Here is a 17,366-nt window from a genome sequence, read left to right on the forward strand (position 1 = left end):
CTGGGGGGGACGGACAACAGGACTTAGGGAGGGGGCACAGGGGGTTATTTGGGGGCGGGGGGGGGGGGGGGGGAGAGAACAGGGATAGAGGTTGTCTGTCTGCCTCTTGTGTTTATGTAGGCCCTACTGTAATAGCCCCCACCCCAGAGGTGGAGAGAAAGGGCCTGTGTCCCCAGGCCAGGCTAGAGGATAATTGGGGGGGGGGGTGGGCTCCCAGTCCCACCCCTTCTTTACTGGGGGAACTGGGAGCACTAGATGGTGGCAGAGACCCAGGGCTGGAGCCCCAGGGGGAAGGGGAGGGTAATTGCTGCCACCCCCCCAAAGCAAGGAAGGTCCCAAATGGACTGGGGTGGTAGGAGGCAAGGCAGAGAGAGTCAACATACCCAGCTGGGATACTGGTTTCCACTAAAGACCAGTTTGCAGGGTACAGGGAGAAGCAGAGAAACCCCCCAAAAATACATCTAGAGTACCAAAGACACCCCCCCATCTGCCCCCTCCCCCTCCCTCCCCCAAGGCCTGGTTTATCCAGCCAGGGGGCCCCATCCCACCCCCAGAGCAAACCCACCATCCCCCAGCTGGGCCATACTGGGAGCACTGGGCAGAACTGGTGGGGGTGTTCAAATAAAGACGGAGACAGGCAGATCCATTAACCAAAATATCCTCCAGTTTCTATTCACAAGGAAAAGCTCCAGTCCATCTTTTTATTAACTTTTTTTTTTTGAAAAATTTCCTGACGTTACAGAACTAAACTGAAATGTTTCTCTTCCACTCTTACATTTCATGACAAAACAGAAACTTCATGAGCCGAAAAAAAGGGGGGGGGGGGTGGAGGTGAGGGGTGGGGCAGGGAGGAGAGAGAGAAGCTTTATAAAACTAAGATCTGGGGCTCAGCATTTTAACAGCTGAACAGAGAAAGGAATTAAAATGCTGTAATTCAAAAAAAAAAAACAAAACCCAAAACAAAAAAAAAAAACAAAAACAAAAAAAAACCAAAAAATAAACCTCATGAGTGGCCGCGGAGAGCATGGAGGAACCGAAAAATTTACAAACTAGTTAAAATCTGGGGCTGGCTGCTAAGGGACTACACAGATGGATGGTGAGGTGAGGCCGAGGGTCCGCGTCGGGGCCCCTAGCTGCTTCCCATGCCCCCGGTCTCCGAGGAGAGCCTGCAACGAAGAAAAGGGTGTCAGAGGGGGCCCCGGTTTGGGGAGGGGGAGGAGGAGGAGGGATGGAGTACAAGGGAGGAAGGGCTTCCCCGTGGGGAGCGCCCTGGAGAGGGGGGCCAGTCCCCCAAGGAAGGAAGGGAGGTTTTTGGGGTGCAGGGGGTTGCTTTATGCACAAGCAGCAGGGAAGATGCAGCAAGGGGGGGGGGGTGCAGCCTGCTGCCCCCCCTGCCCCCAATATGGAGCCAGAGGGCTCCCCCCGGGGCCCAGCACGCTGCTGGGGAGGGACGGATCCAGACCAAGTGCACCAACGGGCTCTGCTCCAAGCGGGGGGGACAAAGCTTTTGGGGTGGGGACACCCAGGGGAAGGGGGACCCCTAGGTGCCCTGGGCACCCCAGGGTGCGGGCAGGCAGGAATCAGGCAGCAATTCCTGCAGGGAAGGCGGAGAGCGAGGAGGGGGGGGCTGTACCCCCACCAGGGACACCTTGGGGAGCACAAAGGAGGGGTGGGGGACACACACACGATGCAAGGGGGTCCCCGAGCAAGCAGGAATGACACCAGCACCCCCAACCCATACCGAGCACCCCCAGGAGCTGCCACCTCTGCGGCTCAAAGCTTCTCCCTCCCTGCAATTTAGGGGGGGGGCACCCCAACCGGGGTGGCAGTGAGCCCCCCCTAGCAAGAGGGCACCCCACAAGGCCCCCTCCCCGGGGCTCAGCCCCCCCCCATCAGCACAGATCTAGCAGAGCAGATTCTCACCGTGGCAACTTTATTACAGGTACAGACATTAAAGAGAGACAGGCGAGGCCGCGAGCCCCGTGGGCAACGTCACCAGGAATGCAATTAAATCCCAACTCGTTTATTCGGTAACGAACCCCTCCCTCCACCCCCCCACCCCCTCCCCAAAACCGCGATTGCAACCAAGCTACTAAAAAATGGAAAAAAAAAAAGGAGAAAAAATTAAGCAACGGCTACAAGCTAGCAGGATCGAGAAGGAATTGAACAGATCACTAGACTCCAGGCCGGGCTGGGATACAAGGAAAATTGTCTCTCGGCCGGCAAGAAAACTCCGTTCTAAGAAACATCACAAGCTCACTTTGGAGTAAAAAGGAGGAAAAAAAAAAAAAAGAAAAAAACCCCAAACAATGAAAAAGAGAAAAAGAATTGCTCTTCCAAGTCTCCTCTACGGGGTCTCCATGCTGCCACCGATCTGCTGGTCCTCTAAGGCCACAAGCAGACTCAGTAAGGAGAAAATCTCTGCTTTTCCGCTTTCAGTTTGTTAGTGACACATGGCACAGCTGGAGCGGAGGTACCCTTAGCAGCAGACACAACATTTAGAGCCAGGAGAGGGACAGGTTTCATGCCAAGCAGACTGGAGACACAAGGGGCGGTCGGAAGAGGGTTGGGGAGGCTGGCGGGTGCTTCGGAGGCCCCCGCTGTGGCGAGCGAGGGGGTGGTGGTGGAGGAGGAAGAAGAAGAAGGGGTGGAGGGTTGAGAGAGGTTGATGCTGAGGTGGTCAGGGATCGTGACGGAGGCTGCCTGGGAGGAGGGTTTAGCGCTTTCTAAACTGTAACAGAGGAGAAAAGGAACAAAAAAAAAAATACGGGTGGGTGGAAGGGAACACCACAAAAAAAAAAGCACAGGACAAACAGCGTAGAATCGCACGAGCCGAGCTCGGGGAGGGAGGGAGGGAAGGAAGGAAGGAGCGGCACTGCGAGGCCGCAGCCGTGCCCAGCGAGGTCTGGCCTCACCTACGAGCCGCACCGGGACCCCCCGCGCACCCCGGAGCCGAGCCATCAGCTCAGCAGCAAGGCTGTTCCAGCACCCTTGGAGCCGGGCACCTCAACACAACCAGTGTGGAGCAAGTGGAATAAGCCAAAAAAAAAAAAAAAGAAAAAGAAAAAAAAAAGAGAGAGAAATCACAGGCAGCTTCTCCTCTGCTCCCGCTCGGGACCAGGCTGGAGCTGCTGTGCCATTCCGGCATCAACCCACGCAACACGGAGCGGTGACAAGTCCCTGCACAGGCTTGGGGCTCTCCCCAGCTCTCCTCCTCCATCCAGAGCCCCAGGGGCTGAGGACAGGGGAGGACGTCGCTCCCAGCCCGGCTCATCGCAGCGAACACGGGACGCCATGGCAAGATGGGTCTGAGCACACGGAGTCCCGAGTCGGGCCCTAAATCCCCGCTGCGGCAGAGAGAGCCGCAGCGTGCCGCATGGCGGGCAGGCAGCCAGGCCCCGTGCCGGGCTGCGGGGAAGCCAGCCGTCCCCGTCAGGGCTCGCCGGCCGTTTGAGGTATCGGAGAGGAGCCAAGTCAGCACCAACTCCTCTCCCTGGGATCACGGCATCCCACTGGGAGATGCTCAGGATCTCCACAAGCAGGCCCAGGCAAGTCCCTCCTCTATCACCCCACGAAAAAGCCCTTACCACGCAAGCGCCGGATCGAAACAGCACAGCCCTAACCGCCGAGAGCTCGACAGGGCCAGGCACGGCTTTTAAGCAGCCACGGGCTCCCCTCGGCACCGTGGTCGGACCCCTTTCCAGCCGGGTCCATTACCCTACAGCTTCCCACAGACCGGGAGGCGATCGCACCAGGAAAATGGGACAGCAGGCACAAGGAGAGGAAAGGAAAGGGAGGGGAAAAAAAGAAAAAAACCAAACCCCAAAAAAACCACAGGAGAGAAAACCCCTTCCCCTCATGCGTCGGGGCACAAGGAGGGTCCCACGAGCGGTACCCCACGGCACGGGCGTGCAGTGCCAGCCCCCCACCCGACTCGCGGAGCCTCGTCGCCTGGAGACTTACCTGACATTAATTAGATACTGGGCCAAGCTAATGCTCGCTGCAGATCCAGTTATGGTAACCTGCCTGTCAGTAGATCCTTCCACTGGATTGGCAATTTTGATCTGCGCCCCAGACATCTGGCGGATCTCATTGATTTTGGCGCCCTGACGCCCGATGATGCAGCCAATCAGCTGGGGGGGAGGAAAGCAGCTACGTTAACAGCGGGTAAGAGCCAAGTGTGTTAACCCATCCTCCTCCTCCTCCCCTGTTGTGTGCCTGTCCTCCACAGGGACAGGGCTAGCACCTCCTGGGGGGTGTTTAAAGGGTTGAGAAGGGGGGTTTCTGCCTTAAAGCTGGCTGGAAGGGGGAAAAGGGATGTGATGCAAGCAAGAGTGGTCCAAGGAGGTAGTTTGGGGTGCAGCCACAAGCCCTCCCGCAGCTTTGAAGCTAAGAACAGGCAACCCCATACTCCCATTTTATTAGAAGAAAGAGGGGCAGATCCCGGTGACCCACAAGGACAAGGGGGCAGCTGCCCACCCGCTGCCCACCAACCCTCCCTCCCAAATGTGGGTTGCAAAGAATGGATCCCCTCTGGATACTCACATCATTTGGAATGGTGAGTTCGTGAGAGGTGGTTTGAGCGGAGGCATCCAAACCTGCTTAGAGACAGAGAAAAAGCAGGAGAAGTTCAGGGGGAGGAGGTGGGATGGTGGGGCGCAGCACAGACAGACCGCAGCAGACAAGCCAGCATTTGCTGCTGGCTTCATGGCTACCTTGAAGACAGTTTAAAACAGGAGGGGAAGGGCAGAGCAAGCTGTGAGGTTACTCCAACCCTCCCCGCTGCTCCCCACCTCCTCCCCGCTCACCTGCTTTCCCCCCCTTGGTCACCCCAATTTCTCTCCCCCTTGTCCCCCTCCCCGCGATGTCACCACAGGATCTTCCTTCCGGTCAGGACAGTCCCAGAGCAGCGCACTCTCACTGCGGAGGCTCCATTTGGGCACTCAGCTCTGCTGCCCGCTCCATTACCAGCTTTGAAGGGCTACGCTACCCCCCTCCTCCTCGCTGCCATGGCCCTGGCAGGGCAGTGCTACGCCGGCCGGCATGGGCGCTGCGAGGCTGCTCAGATCTCAGATGGGGCCAAGCATGTGTACTAAGTGGGTTTTTGGGTTTGTTTGTTTTTTTTTTTTAAATGTTTTTAAATATATTTCCCCCCCCTCCCCAGCTCGCTCCCTGCTACAGGGAGCAGCGGGAGCCTCAAGACCTCGCCCCAGGGCTTTAGCAGGGGCAAAGCAACCTGCGGACACACCGGCAGCCACGGTGGTTAACACAGTGCTGTCCCCCCACCACCAGCGGCAAGCAGGGGCTCGGCCGCTGCAGGCAATCCGCTCCAGCAACTCCTCGGGCAGGGGGAAATCACTGCCCCCCAGGCGCATGGCTGGGGGGGTAAAGCGAGGGGGCCCAAGGCTCACTACCAGCGCCAGGCACTGGATGACCGAGCCCTCCAACAAGTCCTGCTGCTCTCCACTGTCCAGCTGACTTCTTCTGGGGCATGTACAACCAAGCCAGTCAGTACCTCCAGCCCTTCTAAGGCTCCCCTTGACCCCCCCTTTCCCCTCCCATCCGTGCACAAAGGTGGGCAGCATTTAACAGGGAGAACGAGACCCCGGTCAGTATTAATACACAATAGAATAACTACAGATTTTGTTTTTTAATCATTACCCCAATAGCCTTTCACCTCTGGAGAGCTGGATTCAATGCCTGTTAAGATACAAGTGACAATGAGTTTGGCTGTCTCAAGTTTAGAGCCCCAAATGGATATTTTAGCCATCTTAGCAAATCTACAGCAAATTTGGTACAACTCAACAGTTGCCTGCTCAGGACTGGAGTAGCCGGAGGGGAGAGAGAGGGTGCTGCAGGTCAGGGGGTCTCCCAGTGCATTGGCAGAGCTGTGGAGGATGGGGGTGAAGAGGAAGGAAAGCAGCATGGAGGCCCTGCCTGCTCGGTGGTTTGTTTTCTTTTTTTGTTTGGTTTTTGGGTTTTTTTGGTTTTTTGTTTGTTTTTTTGTTTTTTTTTTTTTTTCTACCCTCTGCGGCCCCCCATAACTCGCAGAAGCCGGTACCAAGTCGCCCCCAGAGATGTCGCAACAAAAATCGTTACCTGGCCAGGCTCGGCTCTGGGGGAACGTTTGGTTTTGTTTTTTTGTTTTTTTTTTTTTTTTGAGAGCACAAGACCCGAGCAGAGGCCCCATTAGAGAGGAGCCAAGCGGCGGCTCGCAGGCTGGCCTTTGGCCCACGCTAGCGTACAGAAGAGAGAAGGAGTTTCCATACCACTGAATCCAGTGTTGCCATGAGACATTGGAAAGTGTGACTGTTGCATTGCCAACTGGTGCAGCTTGGTCAGCTAGAGGGGAAAAAGAGAAAGAAAAAGGCTGATGTTAGCCATTTCCCAAGCCCAAGGGGGGCCAGGACTCACAGCACACACATCAACACAGACACTACCACTGGCACCGGGTCCCCCCGGCCCCTCCATACACGGCACTGCCCTCTCTGCACGGAGAGGAAGAAGGCGCCAGGCCAAGGTGGGCTGGGAAGGCTGCACCCACCCCCTGGTGAAGCGAGGTATGAAAGGAGCTCAGGGAGAGAAGCAGAGAGGAGCAGGAGAGACGAGATGGCAGGGTGCTCACACCACACCATGCAAGGAGCAGCAGGGCTGACAGGAGTGCCGTGAAGGGAGATGGGGATGGAGCCTGGCTCAGTTCAGCCCCTGGAGTAGCTCTTATAGCCCAGCTTCATTCTAGTCCTTCTCCTCCCTGGCCTGGCACATCAGAGTCATCACACTCCTCCTGTGCCCCCCCCCACCACTCTAAGGTGCCAGGAGTGGAGATCAGCCCCCACCCAGCCTGCAACGAGCCTACAGGATGAGCATGGGTGCCAGAGGATGGTGGTGTCCGACAGCAAGCCGGGACAGCACCCACAGGAGAGGTGGCTGCTGCCCAGACTGTCACTCCTCTCCCAAACAGTCCCCGACAGGCTGGCAGCAGCCTGGGCCGGGCCATATCCAACCCTCCCCCCGGCCCCCCCCAACTGCCACCTGCGACCGCTCGCTGGGCCAGCTGTCCCCTGCCCCAGGAGAACCACCATGACAGTGAACCATCATGTGCTGTTTTTGTTTTCTCTTGACGGGCTGCGTGCCAAATTCAAGAGGGGGTGGGGGCAAGGGAAAAGCCGGAGCTGGTGTGAAATGCCAAGCCAGGGAGAGGTGGGTTGGGAAAAAAAAAATAATATATAGGAGGGGGGAAGTGTCAGAAAGAAGGTGGGGGGAAGGAAAAAGGAGAGATCTGAGACCGGGTGAAGCTGGCTGCAGGAGTGCAAATTGAAGGGAGGCAAGTTTTTTGGGGGGGAGTTCGGATCAGATCGAGTATTCAGCCCAAGCTGACGGCTAGCGGCTCGAGTCGAGAAAGCACGGAGAAAATTTTGGAAGGGGGGAGGAAGAGGGTGGATTTCAAGACAAGAAGTTGTAAACAAAACTTACATCTGGCTGTGGAATGGCATACTGTCCTTGAATGGTATAGGCCTACAAAAGGAGGAAAACAGTCCTATTAACAACCATCGGACAGCCACCCAGGGACAGACAGATTTCAACTAGCCAGGAAGTCAGAGAGCCAAGGTGGAGAGTTCTCCGGGGCGAGGGAAGTGGGGCAGGGAGAGGCAGGGGACGGATAAATGCTGTAACAAGCAGTTTCTAGACGGGCGGTTACTCGAATTGGCCTTACGTGGCGGTTACAGGGAGGGAGTGGACAGTATGGCGCCGTCCCCCCCAAAAAAAAAAGTGGCAGACAAAAACAGAACGGCTGGGATCTTGATGAAGATGTATGGTGTGGTGGAGTCCGACAATGCTTCTAGCCCTGCGCCCCCCGCCTCGCCGACAGGGGAAGATCTCCAACGCCCCCCCCAGCCCTGCTAGCTCCCGGCCCCTCCTTTCCCCGGCCCAGCAGCCCCCCCCAAAAAAAAAAGTCCCGTTCCGAGTCCTCTCGTCACTTCCGCACGCCTAGGAAAACGTCGCCGGGCAAGCTAGAGGTAAATGCTGGAGCTGGCTACCGATGCTAGACAAGGCAAAAGAGAGGCATTCGGGGGGGGTAACAAGGCTGAGTGCCTGACCTGCCACAATTCCATGTCTTGAGGTTAAGGGACAGCCACAGACTTCAGATTCCTCCTGAAGCTACCCAGAAAGGGCGAGTCACTGGCTGGGGCCTGGCTGGCTAAGGTTTGGGGGGGTGGGGGGGGCCGGGCAGGTGGGGGTGGGTGGGATAGGAAGGGGAGAGGGGGGTACACAGCCTCACTTCCAGGTCACCGGAAGAACTGCAGCCCAGGCTGGAATTGGCCCAAGTTCGTTGCCATGCAGTGGCTGCCGGGTGGCCTGCGTGAGGAGAGGTTGGTGGGCTCAGAGTCCAGTTCCCAGTGGACAGGAGTCCACAGCACAAAAGCCACCGTTGACGGTTTTGGGGGACGGGGACGGGGATGCCACCCTTGTTGGCAGTCTCAGAGAGGCCAAGGATTGAACGGGCCGTGGAGACTGAACTCCCCTCTCACCTCCTGAGGTGGTCCCTCCAAGTCAGAGTTGAGGCACATGGATGGGGCGGTGTGGGGGTAGCTCGCACTGCCGCTGCTGTACCTGTCCTGTGGATAAATTAGAGGACTTCAGTCTCCAGGGCTGTCAATCCGAAACCTTCCGCTAACACCAAAGTCACATCGACATTAGCTCTGCTTTTCGAGGGCTAACCCTGCTCTACACACGACTCTGAGCTGCAAAGACAGAGCGCAACACCACCGGGAGCGGGGCCCGGACGGCTGCATGGGGCTGGCCGCGGCCCTGGGCCAGGGGAGAGGGGTGGAAGAGAAGGAGGGGGGAGAAGAAAGGGGAGGGGAGGGAAGAGATGCGTGGCCGTGGGAAGCCTGCTCCTCACTGCTCTAACAGGGAAGGCGGCCGGCTCCCGCACCACGGGGGGGGGGCCACGCGGTACGGCCCTCCGCTTGCAAAAGGCGCGGGGGGGGCACGGACGTACCGGCCAGGCGCTTCCCCCGGGGCGCAGAGCGGCAGGAGAAGCTGTCGGAGAGGCAGGGGGGGCTGACCGGGTTCGGGGAGGGGAGGAGGAAGAGGCAGGGAGGGCAAGGGGTGGTGGGGGGGGGCCAAGGCGAGGAAGGGGACGGCAGCAGGTCCATCCCCAAAACAAGCATGGCGTGCCAGCCTGGCAGGGGTGGGGGGGAAGAGCAGAGTCAGGCCTGGCTCTCAGGGAGGCCGGCGGCAGCTACCCCCTTCCCTGCCTACGGAGACCTCCATCGACAACACCAGACCCTGCCTGCGCAGGTCCCCGGGCCGGCTAGGGACTCCAGGCCCTGCCAGAGCCCACCCCAGAGGGGTCTCCCTGACAGCAGGAAGGCAGCGGATGCATTTGCACAAGTCGCCGCATTTTCTCCGAGCGTTACGGCAGCCCTGTGAACTACAGGATGGGGAGCCTGTGACCCCCACCTGGGCCTGAGCCTCCTGCCTTGCCCGGTGGCCTGGATGGGACCACGGGCGAGACACGCAGCCAGCACCCCCCTACCCCAAACAGGGCCAGGGGGGGATTCAGGGCTTTACAGCAGACAGGATCCCAAGGGAGCCCTGTCACCTGTAACCTGGCTCGGCAGCAGGGGGCAAGCAACTCCCCTGGATCAGCTCAGCGCAGGAGGGACTAAATCCCACATCACCTGATGGCTACTCCTATCTGACACCCTCCCCTCATGCAAGATGAAGCCCTTCTGCACCCTCACCCTACCCACAGCACAGGCTAAGCCTTTGCACCCCTAGCACCAGCCCCAGAGAGCAGAGAACCGCCCCCCCACCCTCTGGGCCAGTCACCCACAACAGGTTGCCCCAAGTCCTCAGAGCCAGCCTCAGGCAGAGGGGCAGAGCCTGGATTTGGCAGCTGGAGTCTCGGCCTGATTCAAATCCCCCACCACCGCCACCACACTGGGATGTTTTTTTTTTTTGGCTGGTTAACTCCAGGACTGTTTGCCAGCATGCCCTCCTCCCCAGATCAGTCCTTTTGCACCCACCCTCCCTCCCCCCCATCCCACCTTTGCCCTCTTCCATCCCTCAGCGAGCTCAGCGAGGAAGGCTCGGAGCAGGCTCTGGGAGGCCGAGGCCAAGCAGAGCCCCTCTCCGCCAGAGGAAGCGGCGTGGGTGACAGGCACACAGAGCGGCTGATGTGCACTGGCAGCGTGGCAGCTCAGTAAGACACCCCCTTCCCCTCCCCATCCCGCACCCCGAGAGCAGAGGAGAGGCCTTACCTGACCGCCTGCAAAGATGACGGGAGAGCTGGATGGCTTGGGTCGGTACGGGATGGTGACGCCCTTCGGGGGAGACTGGGTGACAGGCAAAGAGAAGAGGTTAGACACCGAGCGCTGCTGGCACTGACAATCCCTTCCCTGCACCCCAGACACCAACACTCTGCTTCAGGTTTAAAATCGGCCATTTGGGAGGACACGGAGCAATCCTATTTCTTCCCTATCCTGGGCATGGGGCTGAGGAAAGACACCCGAGGAGCAGAGCAGTGTGCGAGGTAAACTTGGGACAGCAGGACACCGCTGCTCAGTGTCACCGTGCTGGGCAGCACGACTGATCACCAGGGAGCCATGGGCGACACCGTTAGCCGGTGAGCAGCTCTATAGAGGCCTGACTCGACCCCTGTTTTAAGCAGCTCCAAGCCTCACCTGGATGAGGCTGTAATCCCCAGCTATCCCTTTATCCCCCAAGCAGCCGTTTTTCTGTCCTCAGCAGTTTCCACTCGCAAGGAGGGACGCGGCTTGCCAAGGGCAACAGGGATCCCTGGGCTGCACGTGCCGCCCCAGAGGAAAAAAAACAGGCCCGTGGGGCCGGGGGGAGGCCCTACCTCAAGCATGACGACGCAGATCTGTTTGACGCACTCGATGATGGACTGTGGGATCCCAGCGATGGTGATGGCTCGCTCGGTCGAGTTGGGCAGCATGTCTCCTGCCACCTGGACCTGTGCCCCTGTGCTCTGCAAAGTTTATGGTTAAAAATAGGCGGTCAGACCCCAGGGAGGGCTGTGACCTCAGCAACAAACCCCGTGGCCGGGTTATACATAGCCAAAACTGTCCCCCCCCTTCTTGCCCCCAAAATAAAGTCCTTTAATCCTAGCTGGAAATAATTCGGTCATCGGGAGCCCGGGGCAGGAGAGGAGGACCTGGGCTGCAGCCTTTCCCTGTAACCCAAGTCAAGCCAGTCTCCGCAGCCAGCAGAGCTCGACAAAGTTAATCCATCAGCAGCACCCGGTACTAAATGGCATTACCAAGGGTGGTGCAGGCCTGGCAGCGCATTCCCACCCTCCAGTAACTGGAAAAAGGCTGGGGGGGGACAGGAAATCAAGAGCCAAGGGAAGGGGGGAGCAAGAACCCAGGCATCCTGCTGCAGGGGACAGTGCTGGGAAGGGGAGGGTCTGCCCCAAGTCTCAGTTTCACAAGCACTAAAAATACAAGAAGCTCTGAAAAAGCCAAGTGATGCCACGTCTCTGCTATGCACTACCACCCGGGGTGGGGGGCTGACACAAGGACTTGCCCCTGGGAGCACCCAGGCCCTGTGCATCCCCCCCTCGGGCTGGCCAACACGCACCTCTCTTATCTCTTTGATCTTGCAGCCTCCTTTTCCAATGAGGGAACCGCACTGGCTGGCGGGTACCACAAGCCGGAGGGTGACCGGGGGCCGGCTGGCAGCTGTACTGTTGGTCATGGAGCTGCTGATGTCCTGCGAGGAAGAAGAGTTACTCAGAGGGGTCAGCCCGGCACGGTGCCCTCGCCGGAATGGCACGCAGGGAGGTGACGCACCCAGCAGAGGGACAGGGAGGATGACGCTGGCACAGGCAGGCCGGGCCAAGGTGACCCCAGGGCTCTCCCGGTCCTATTTCCCACAACTTTGTTAGCAGCCCAGAAACAACACTGCCACATTTTGACAAAGGAGGAAGCAGCCAAACTCTGTTGTCTCAATGATAATGGGGGTTTAACCCCCACCAGTGCAGCAGAGAAACACTGGCTGGGTCACACCACAGCTGAATGGGAACCAATGATACGGGAGGGGGATAAGTGGTTGGGAGCTCAGTGTGCCCACAGCTCCCAGTTCAACATGGAACCTCCTGTTGTAATGGCAGATCAGGGCAGGAGCAGCTCTGGGGAAAACAAGCCCAGCGCTGATTACAGCGGTCATGTGCTGGCAGGGGGAGGGGAGGTACAAGGCCACGGCGCTCAACTGACCTACTAAAATAAAAGCTTTAACTCCCAAGCCCAGCACTCGGAGCACTGGCAGCCAGGAGCCACGCTCAGACAGGGAGACCTTGGAGGACTCCAGCTCTTGGGGTACAGCAGAAACAGCTCTGGGCTCAGTAGCGAGAGCAGAGGGGCCTTGGGGACAGATCTGCCAGCACTGGGCTGTCTCCTCCCAGGGAAGGGTCCCAAATCCAAAGGGCAACAGGCTTTTTACCCCCACAGGCGAGGTGAGGGTCATGGAGCTCTGCCCCACACCAGGCACGCAGCGCTCACACTTTCCAAACGATGCGGAACAGGATGGAAAGCTCCTCGACAACACAGCCCCGAGCAGGCTCTAACGCCCACAGCCAAGATCCGGGTTATCTAGGATCAACATCCCCGTTGGACACCACCGATTCAACGGGACGAGGGGCACGATGCAGTTCCTCCTTCAACGCTGCACAGCCGCACCCCCAGGTCCCCTCATCAGGGGGCTGGAGATAGAGCCGAGTCCCCGCTACCCACCGAGGCATGCCAAAGGGGAAGCAGCACGACCACCCAGCAAGACGAGCAAAGCCAGGGGAGTTTCAAAGCCCTGCTCTGTTTTAAGCTGTTTAACCAGTGGCCATGGAGCGTTTTCGGCCCAGGAAAGTCCCTGCAGGGCTCTGGCACTCAGTGAGCAGACGCTTAAGGACGGCTGAGCGCACACGGGAAGTGTCACTACCTGGACCTTGACCCTGCTCGTAGCTGGGCAAAGATCAGGCCCCACAGGGAAAATGCCATCAGTCCATGCGGAACAAGCCCATCCTGCTGCTCATCCCCAAGGGAAGAGCTCTTCCTCATGCTCTGGACCCCCCTTCATGCTCTGGGGTAGATCCCAGGGTAAATTTATCTGGGGACAGGGGTAAAGGATGACTGCAGGCAGGGCAGCAGCTCGCTGCCTGCTCGCTGCAGGCAGGGGAGGGGGTCGAGGCCGCACACACACCTCTTCCAGTTTGTCAATGATCATTGCAAAAGCTTTGAAGATGGCATTGGTAGGTCCAGCAAGGGTGATAATCCGTTCGGGGCAGTTCCCTTCTGAGATGTTAATGCGAGCACCACTCTGCAGGAGGAAAACAAGCAGACATCAGGGCTCCCAGCCCCCCACTCAGACCCTCCCAAAAGCAGCAGTAGGTTCACACTCCCGGCTCAGTTCTGCGTGGAGCAGCCAGGGTCCCCTGGGATCCCCCACTGGTGATGAATCCTCTCTCTCTCTCCTTCAGCTCAGCTCCGGGCAGCCATCTTAGCCTCCTCGGCTTCCTGCCCCAGCCCTGCCTACACCTCCCAGCATGCCTCGCGCCCGCCGGCTCCCATCTGCTGCCGGTGCCGCTGGCACCGCACTGCCTGCAAATTCCTTTTAAGGCCCCACGCCTCCACGGCCACACCGAATCCTACCCCCCTCCCCACTCCCCCCGACCCTCCCGGTCCCCGGACTCACCTCCTCGCGCATCTTCTTCACAGACTCCCCTTTCTGCGGGGGGAGAGAAGGGAGAGGCATTAGCATGGCTGTGCGGGGCCGGGGGGAGGGAGGAGACAGGGCAAAGGGGTTTGTTGCTCACTTACCTTCCCAATGATGCTTCCCACCTCCTGGGATGGAAACAAAAGGGGCAATCAGTCAGTGCTTAAAAAAAAACAACTCTGGGAGTCCCAAGCTCAAACAACCCCCTTTTACAGCCAAAAAAAGTTCCTGGGATCACCCCCCCAGACATACTGGCACTTTGCTCGCAGCTGAGCTCTCCATCAGGTCACTTTTTCCCCCCTTCCTGAGCTGTTATTTTTATTGATGCGCTGTGCTTTTAAAGCACTGCCTCACTCGTCATGAGATATCCAGGAGCCGGCCGGGTGCCAAGGAGCACATTCCTAACACCACTGCCTAATGGCTGCAGTAACGAGGCAGCTCCGAGAGGTCCAACCGACACAATTTACTGCCAGGGAAGTGCCCAGCCTCCATCTGGGCTGCCGGAAGGGCCAGCCCTGCATCAGGCGAGGGGGCTTCAGTATGGACCACGTCCCACGGACACATACCTTTCCGTGCATAAGTAGTCGGATGGTGAGCGTGACATTTAAACCACCTTCAATGACACCGGTGTCCATCTTGAGCTGCGTTGAGTTGAGTCAGGCTGCGTCAGTGCTCAGATCTTTGGTCACTGGGTGAGTGGAGCTACGAACAAGAGAGGGGTTGCATTTGAGGGGCTGTGCCAACCCTCCCTGGCCAGTTTCAGACCCATCCCAGGGGGATTCAAGCCCCCCTGTGCTTTCTTCTCCCCTTGAATATCCCCCTGGCAGTTTTAAGGCTGCGCTCCTCTCCAAGCAGTGACCAGGAGAGCCAATCCATGGCGGCTCAGCTCCCCAACCAACAGGCTGCTTCTCCTGCCAGGCATTTTCCAGGGCGGATGGGCTGAATTGGTGCAATCCCACCTGCATCAAGCAACAGCCTGGGCCGCGAGGGTCTTGCTCGTCCCCTGCCTTCTTCCAGCCCTGCTCCTCACAGAGGCTTCGCCTACAGCTCCAGGGAACTTGCCTCTACTTGCGAGCCCCACACCTTAATCTAGATTACAAGCTTTCCTCCGCAGCTGCGTGTAGACACACACGCGCCAGACGGAGCGACCGCCCCACTTCCCTTCGGTTTAACCCGCTTGGGGAGCTGGGCTGTTGAGAAAATAAAATATAACAACTTCTCTGCACCCTGAGCCTGCGTGGGGAGGCCTTTCAGACCGGTTTCCAAGTTGATTTACTCAAACCAGATAAGGCCACACGAGCCCACGATCAGGTTTCAAACAACCTGCGGCCCAAGTCGACAGCAGTTGCAAAACACCACGACCAGCCACCAGCTCGGCTAGTCAGCCGTTTAACTTTAAAAATAAATAAATTAAACTAAATTTCAGCTCTTGTTTTTATCAGTCCAGCTGGTCACCACCCCATCAAAGTTTAACCAAGCCCAGGGAAAGAAGAAGCCAGGGCGAGGGCAGGGGGATTAATCTGGCAGGGGACCATGCCAAGCAGGCAGCGCTGCCGCACTCCGGGTTAATGCTCTTTTAAGGGGAAGCCGCTGGCATGGAAGAGGGTTTTTCTTCTGTAGCGAGGAGTTACGGCCTCCATGAAACTCAGCCTGACATCCCGTCGGATCCAAAAAGGCACCCGTTTGCCTAGTTTGGAAAGAAGGCCTCAGGATCCGAGCCCAGTAGCAGCAGAGCGAGGAGGAGAGTCTAGACCCAAGCCCACGAGTCGGTTGTTTACAAGTTTCCCGGTTCACCGGAGGTGGCAGGAGCCTTGCTGGCATCCGCCGCCGTCTCTCCGGCTCTGAACCCACTTCTCCTCCCACCAGTTCAGCGTCCCAGTTCGCCTTCGTTAGCATTAATTTGCTTTCCTGGCAGCGGTTCTGCCAGTCAAACAAGCTTGGGTCGGTTACAGGGCCACCTCACGGCCCGCCGGAGACAAAAGGAGCCGACCAAACCTGCCGGGGGGTTACGCAAAGGGAGAAGCGAAGCCGTGCGGGGCAGGCCGAGGCTGGCGAGCAGCCGTCGCTCCGATCCAGGCTCACGGCGAGGCTCTTCCACAGGAAAACTTCCCCCAAACTTCTTACCTCCATCTGCCAGCCCTGCCTACCCCCACAGTGCACGTGGGAGGCCCGGTCCCTGCCCGCTGCCTGTACCGGGATCAAACCCCGGGGGCCTCCGCACTCAGGACCCCAGCTCCAAACTGGGACCACTGGTGGGGGGGAACTGGTTGCTAGGGCAGGGATTTAGCTCCAAAACCAGCCTGTCCCTGAGGTGGGGGGAAACGCGGCTTCAAAACCGGCTCATCCCTGCGCGGGGCGGGGGGGAGGTGGTAGTGAAAAACAAGTCCGGGGCTGGAAATCCCAGCTCTGAACCTGGTCTGTTGGCCCGGGAAGGGGAGGGAGGGTGGGCCACGGACCGACCCCCGGCCCTGGGATTGAACTTCTGGACCGGGCGCCATCCACAAAAGGGGGGGGATCCCCAGTCCCGGGACTGTGCCTCTAAACTGGACCCGAACCCCAGAGGAAGGGAAAACCGGCCAAGTCCCGGAAGCGCAGCTCAGAACCCCAAGTCGGGTCGTGGGAGGGGGGGACCAGCTCCGGGGCTCTGAAAACACCCCAGCACCCGGGAGGGGGGGCGGGGGGAAGACCACGGGCCGGGGATCGCGGCTCCAAACCGGGCAGTTCCTGAGGGGTGGAGGGGGAAACCCCCAACTCCGAGCTGGGCCCGTGTCCCGTCCTGTCGTCCCCGTCCTGTCGTCCCCGTCCCCAAACTGGCGGAGGCGCCGCCGCGAACCGGGTCGGGGCGGGGGGGAAAAACAATTCGGAATGGCGGCAAAAACGGGCCCAGCCGTTAAAAAAAAAAAAAAAAACAAAAAAAACCAAAAAAACACACACACACAAAAACTAAAAACAACAAAACAAAAAAAACACAAGCCTAAACAAACAAAAAAAAACCCTCACCCCCACCCCCCCCGCAACCGCTCGGTACCGGGGGGGGGGGGGGGGGTGGCGGCGCCATGTGACGCACGCGGCTCCCCGGCCCCCCCCCGTCCCGGTTCCCGCTGGAGGGGGGTGTTGGAGGGTGAGAGGGGGTCGGCGGGGAGGGGGGGAAACCCCTCCACCCCCCCATCCTCCCCCCTTCCTCCCCTCCCCCCCCGTCGCCCCGCCGGCGACGCGCGCGCAGGCCGCGGCCTAGGCCGCAACTAGGCCGCACGTAGGCCGCGGGCTGGCGTGAGGGCGCGGCCGGCGACGGGCGGCGGGCGGGCGGCGGCGGGGGAGTTACGCGAGGCCGCGGCTCCGCGGCCGTTGTGGAAGTCGGCGGCGGGAGCCTCGGGAAGGGGAAAGGGGGGGTTTGGGGTTGGGGGGGGGGGGTGTTGTGGGTGGGGGGGAGGGGTGGTCGGGCCTACCTGGAGCGGCGCCGGTAACGGCGGCGGGAGAAGGGCGCTCCGGGCGGAGCGGGAGGAAGGGAGGGCGGGGAAGGAGGGGAGGGAGGTAGGGGGGGGAAAGGGAAACGCGCCGGGGCGGGCGGGCGGGATGGCGGCGGGGAGGGCGGCGGCGGCGGCTGCTGCTCCTGCTGCGGCGGCCGCGGC

At 59.3% G+C, this 17,366-nt stretch overlaps 2 protein-coding genes across 24 annotated transcripts in view; one reads left to right on the top strand and one right to left on the bottom strand.

Moving 5' to 3' along the window:
• The window catches only part of AAAS (aladin WD repeat nucleoporin), an 85,851-nt gene that overhangs the window by 13,402 nt on the left and 55,083 nt on the right, over positions 1-17,366 (top strand). The window lies entirely within an intron of this gene.
• On the bottom strand, positions 688-17,350 carry PCBP2 (poly(rC) binding protein 2). Of its 23 annotated transcripts, XM_075049587.1 has the most exons (16): positions 17,184-17,342; positions 14,304-14,439; positions 13,842-13,865; positions 13,717-13,749; positions 13,225-13,341; positions 11,614-11,745; positions 10,874-11,002; positions 10,272-10,346; positions 8,532-8,618; positions 8,293-8,358; positions 7,474-7,515; positions 6,270-6,342; positions 5,662-5,700; positions 4,546-4,601; positions 3,964-4,133; positions 688-1,166 (listed from the first exon to the last, which is right to left on the bottom strand). In XM_075049587.1, exons 2-16 carry the CDS (start codon positions 14,370-14,372, stop codon positions 1,130-1,132), a joined length of 1,149 nt encoding a protein of 382 aa, XP_074905688.1. In that variant the 5' UTR covers positions 14,373-14,439; positions 17,184-17,342; the 3' UTR covers positions 688-1,129. The 23 variants fall into 23 exon arrangements, with proteins under 23 accessions (XP_074905688.1, XP_074905683.1, XP_074905682.1 ...); XM_075049582.1 differs by lacking the exon at positions 8,293-8,358 and having other exon boundaries at positions 4,546-4,598; positions 17,184-17,341; XM_075049581.1 differs by lacking the exon at positions 8,293-8,358 and having other exon boundaries at positions 17,184-17,341.

This window comes from Buteo buteo, chromosome 17 (assembly GCF_964188355.1).
Source record: "Buteo buteo chromosome 17, bButBut1.hap1.1, whole genome shotgun sequence".
NCBI classification, from domain to species: domain Eukaryota; kingdom Metazoa; phylum Chordata; class Aves; order Accipitriformes; family Accipitridae; genus Buteo; species Buteo buteo.

Coding starts and splice junctions, on each gene's coding strand:
- PCBP2 (XM_075049563.1), bottom strand. CDS start 14,372: ATGGACACCGGTGTCATTGAAGGTGGTTTAAATGTCACGCTCACCATC. Junction 10,347..10,873: donor TCTGCGTCGTCATGCTTGAG/GTAGGGCCTCCC, acceptor CCTGTCACCCAG/TCTCCCCCGAAGGGCGTCAC. Junction 4,134..4,545: donor AACTCACCATTCCAAATGAT/GTGAGTATCCAG, acceptor CCTCCCCCCCAG/CTGATTGGCTGCATCATCGG.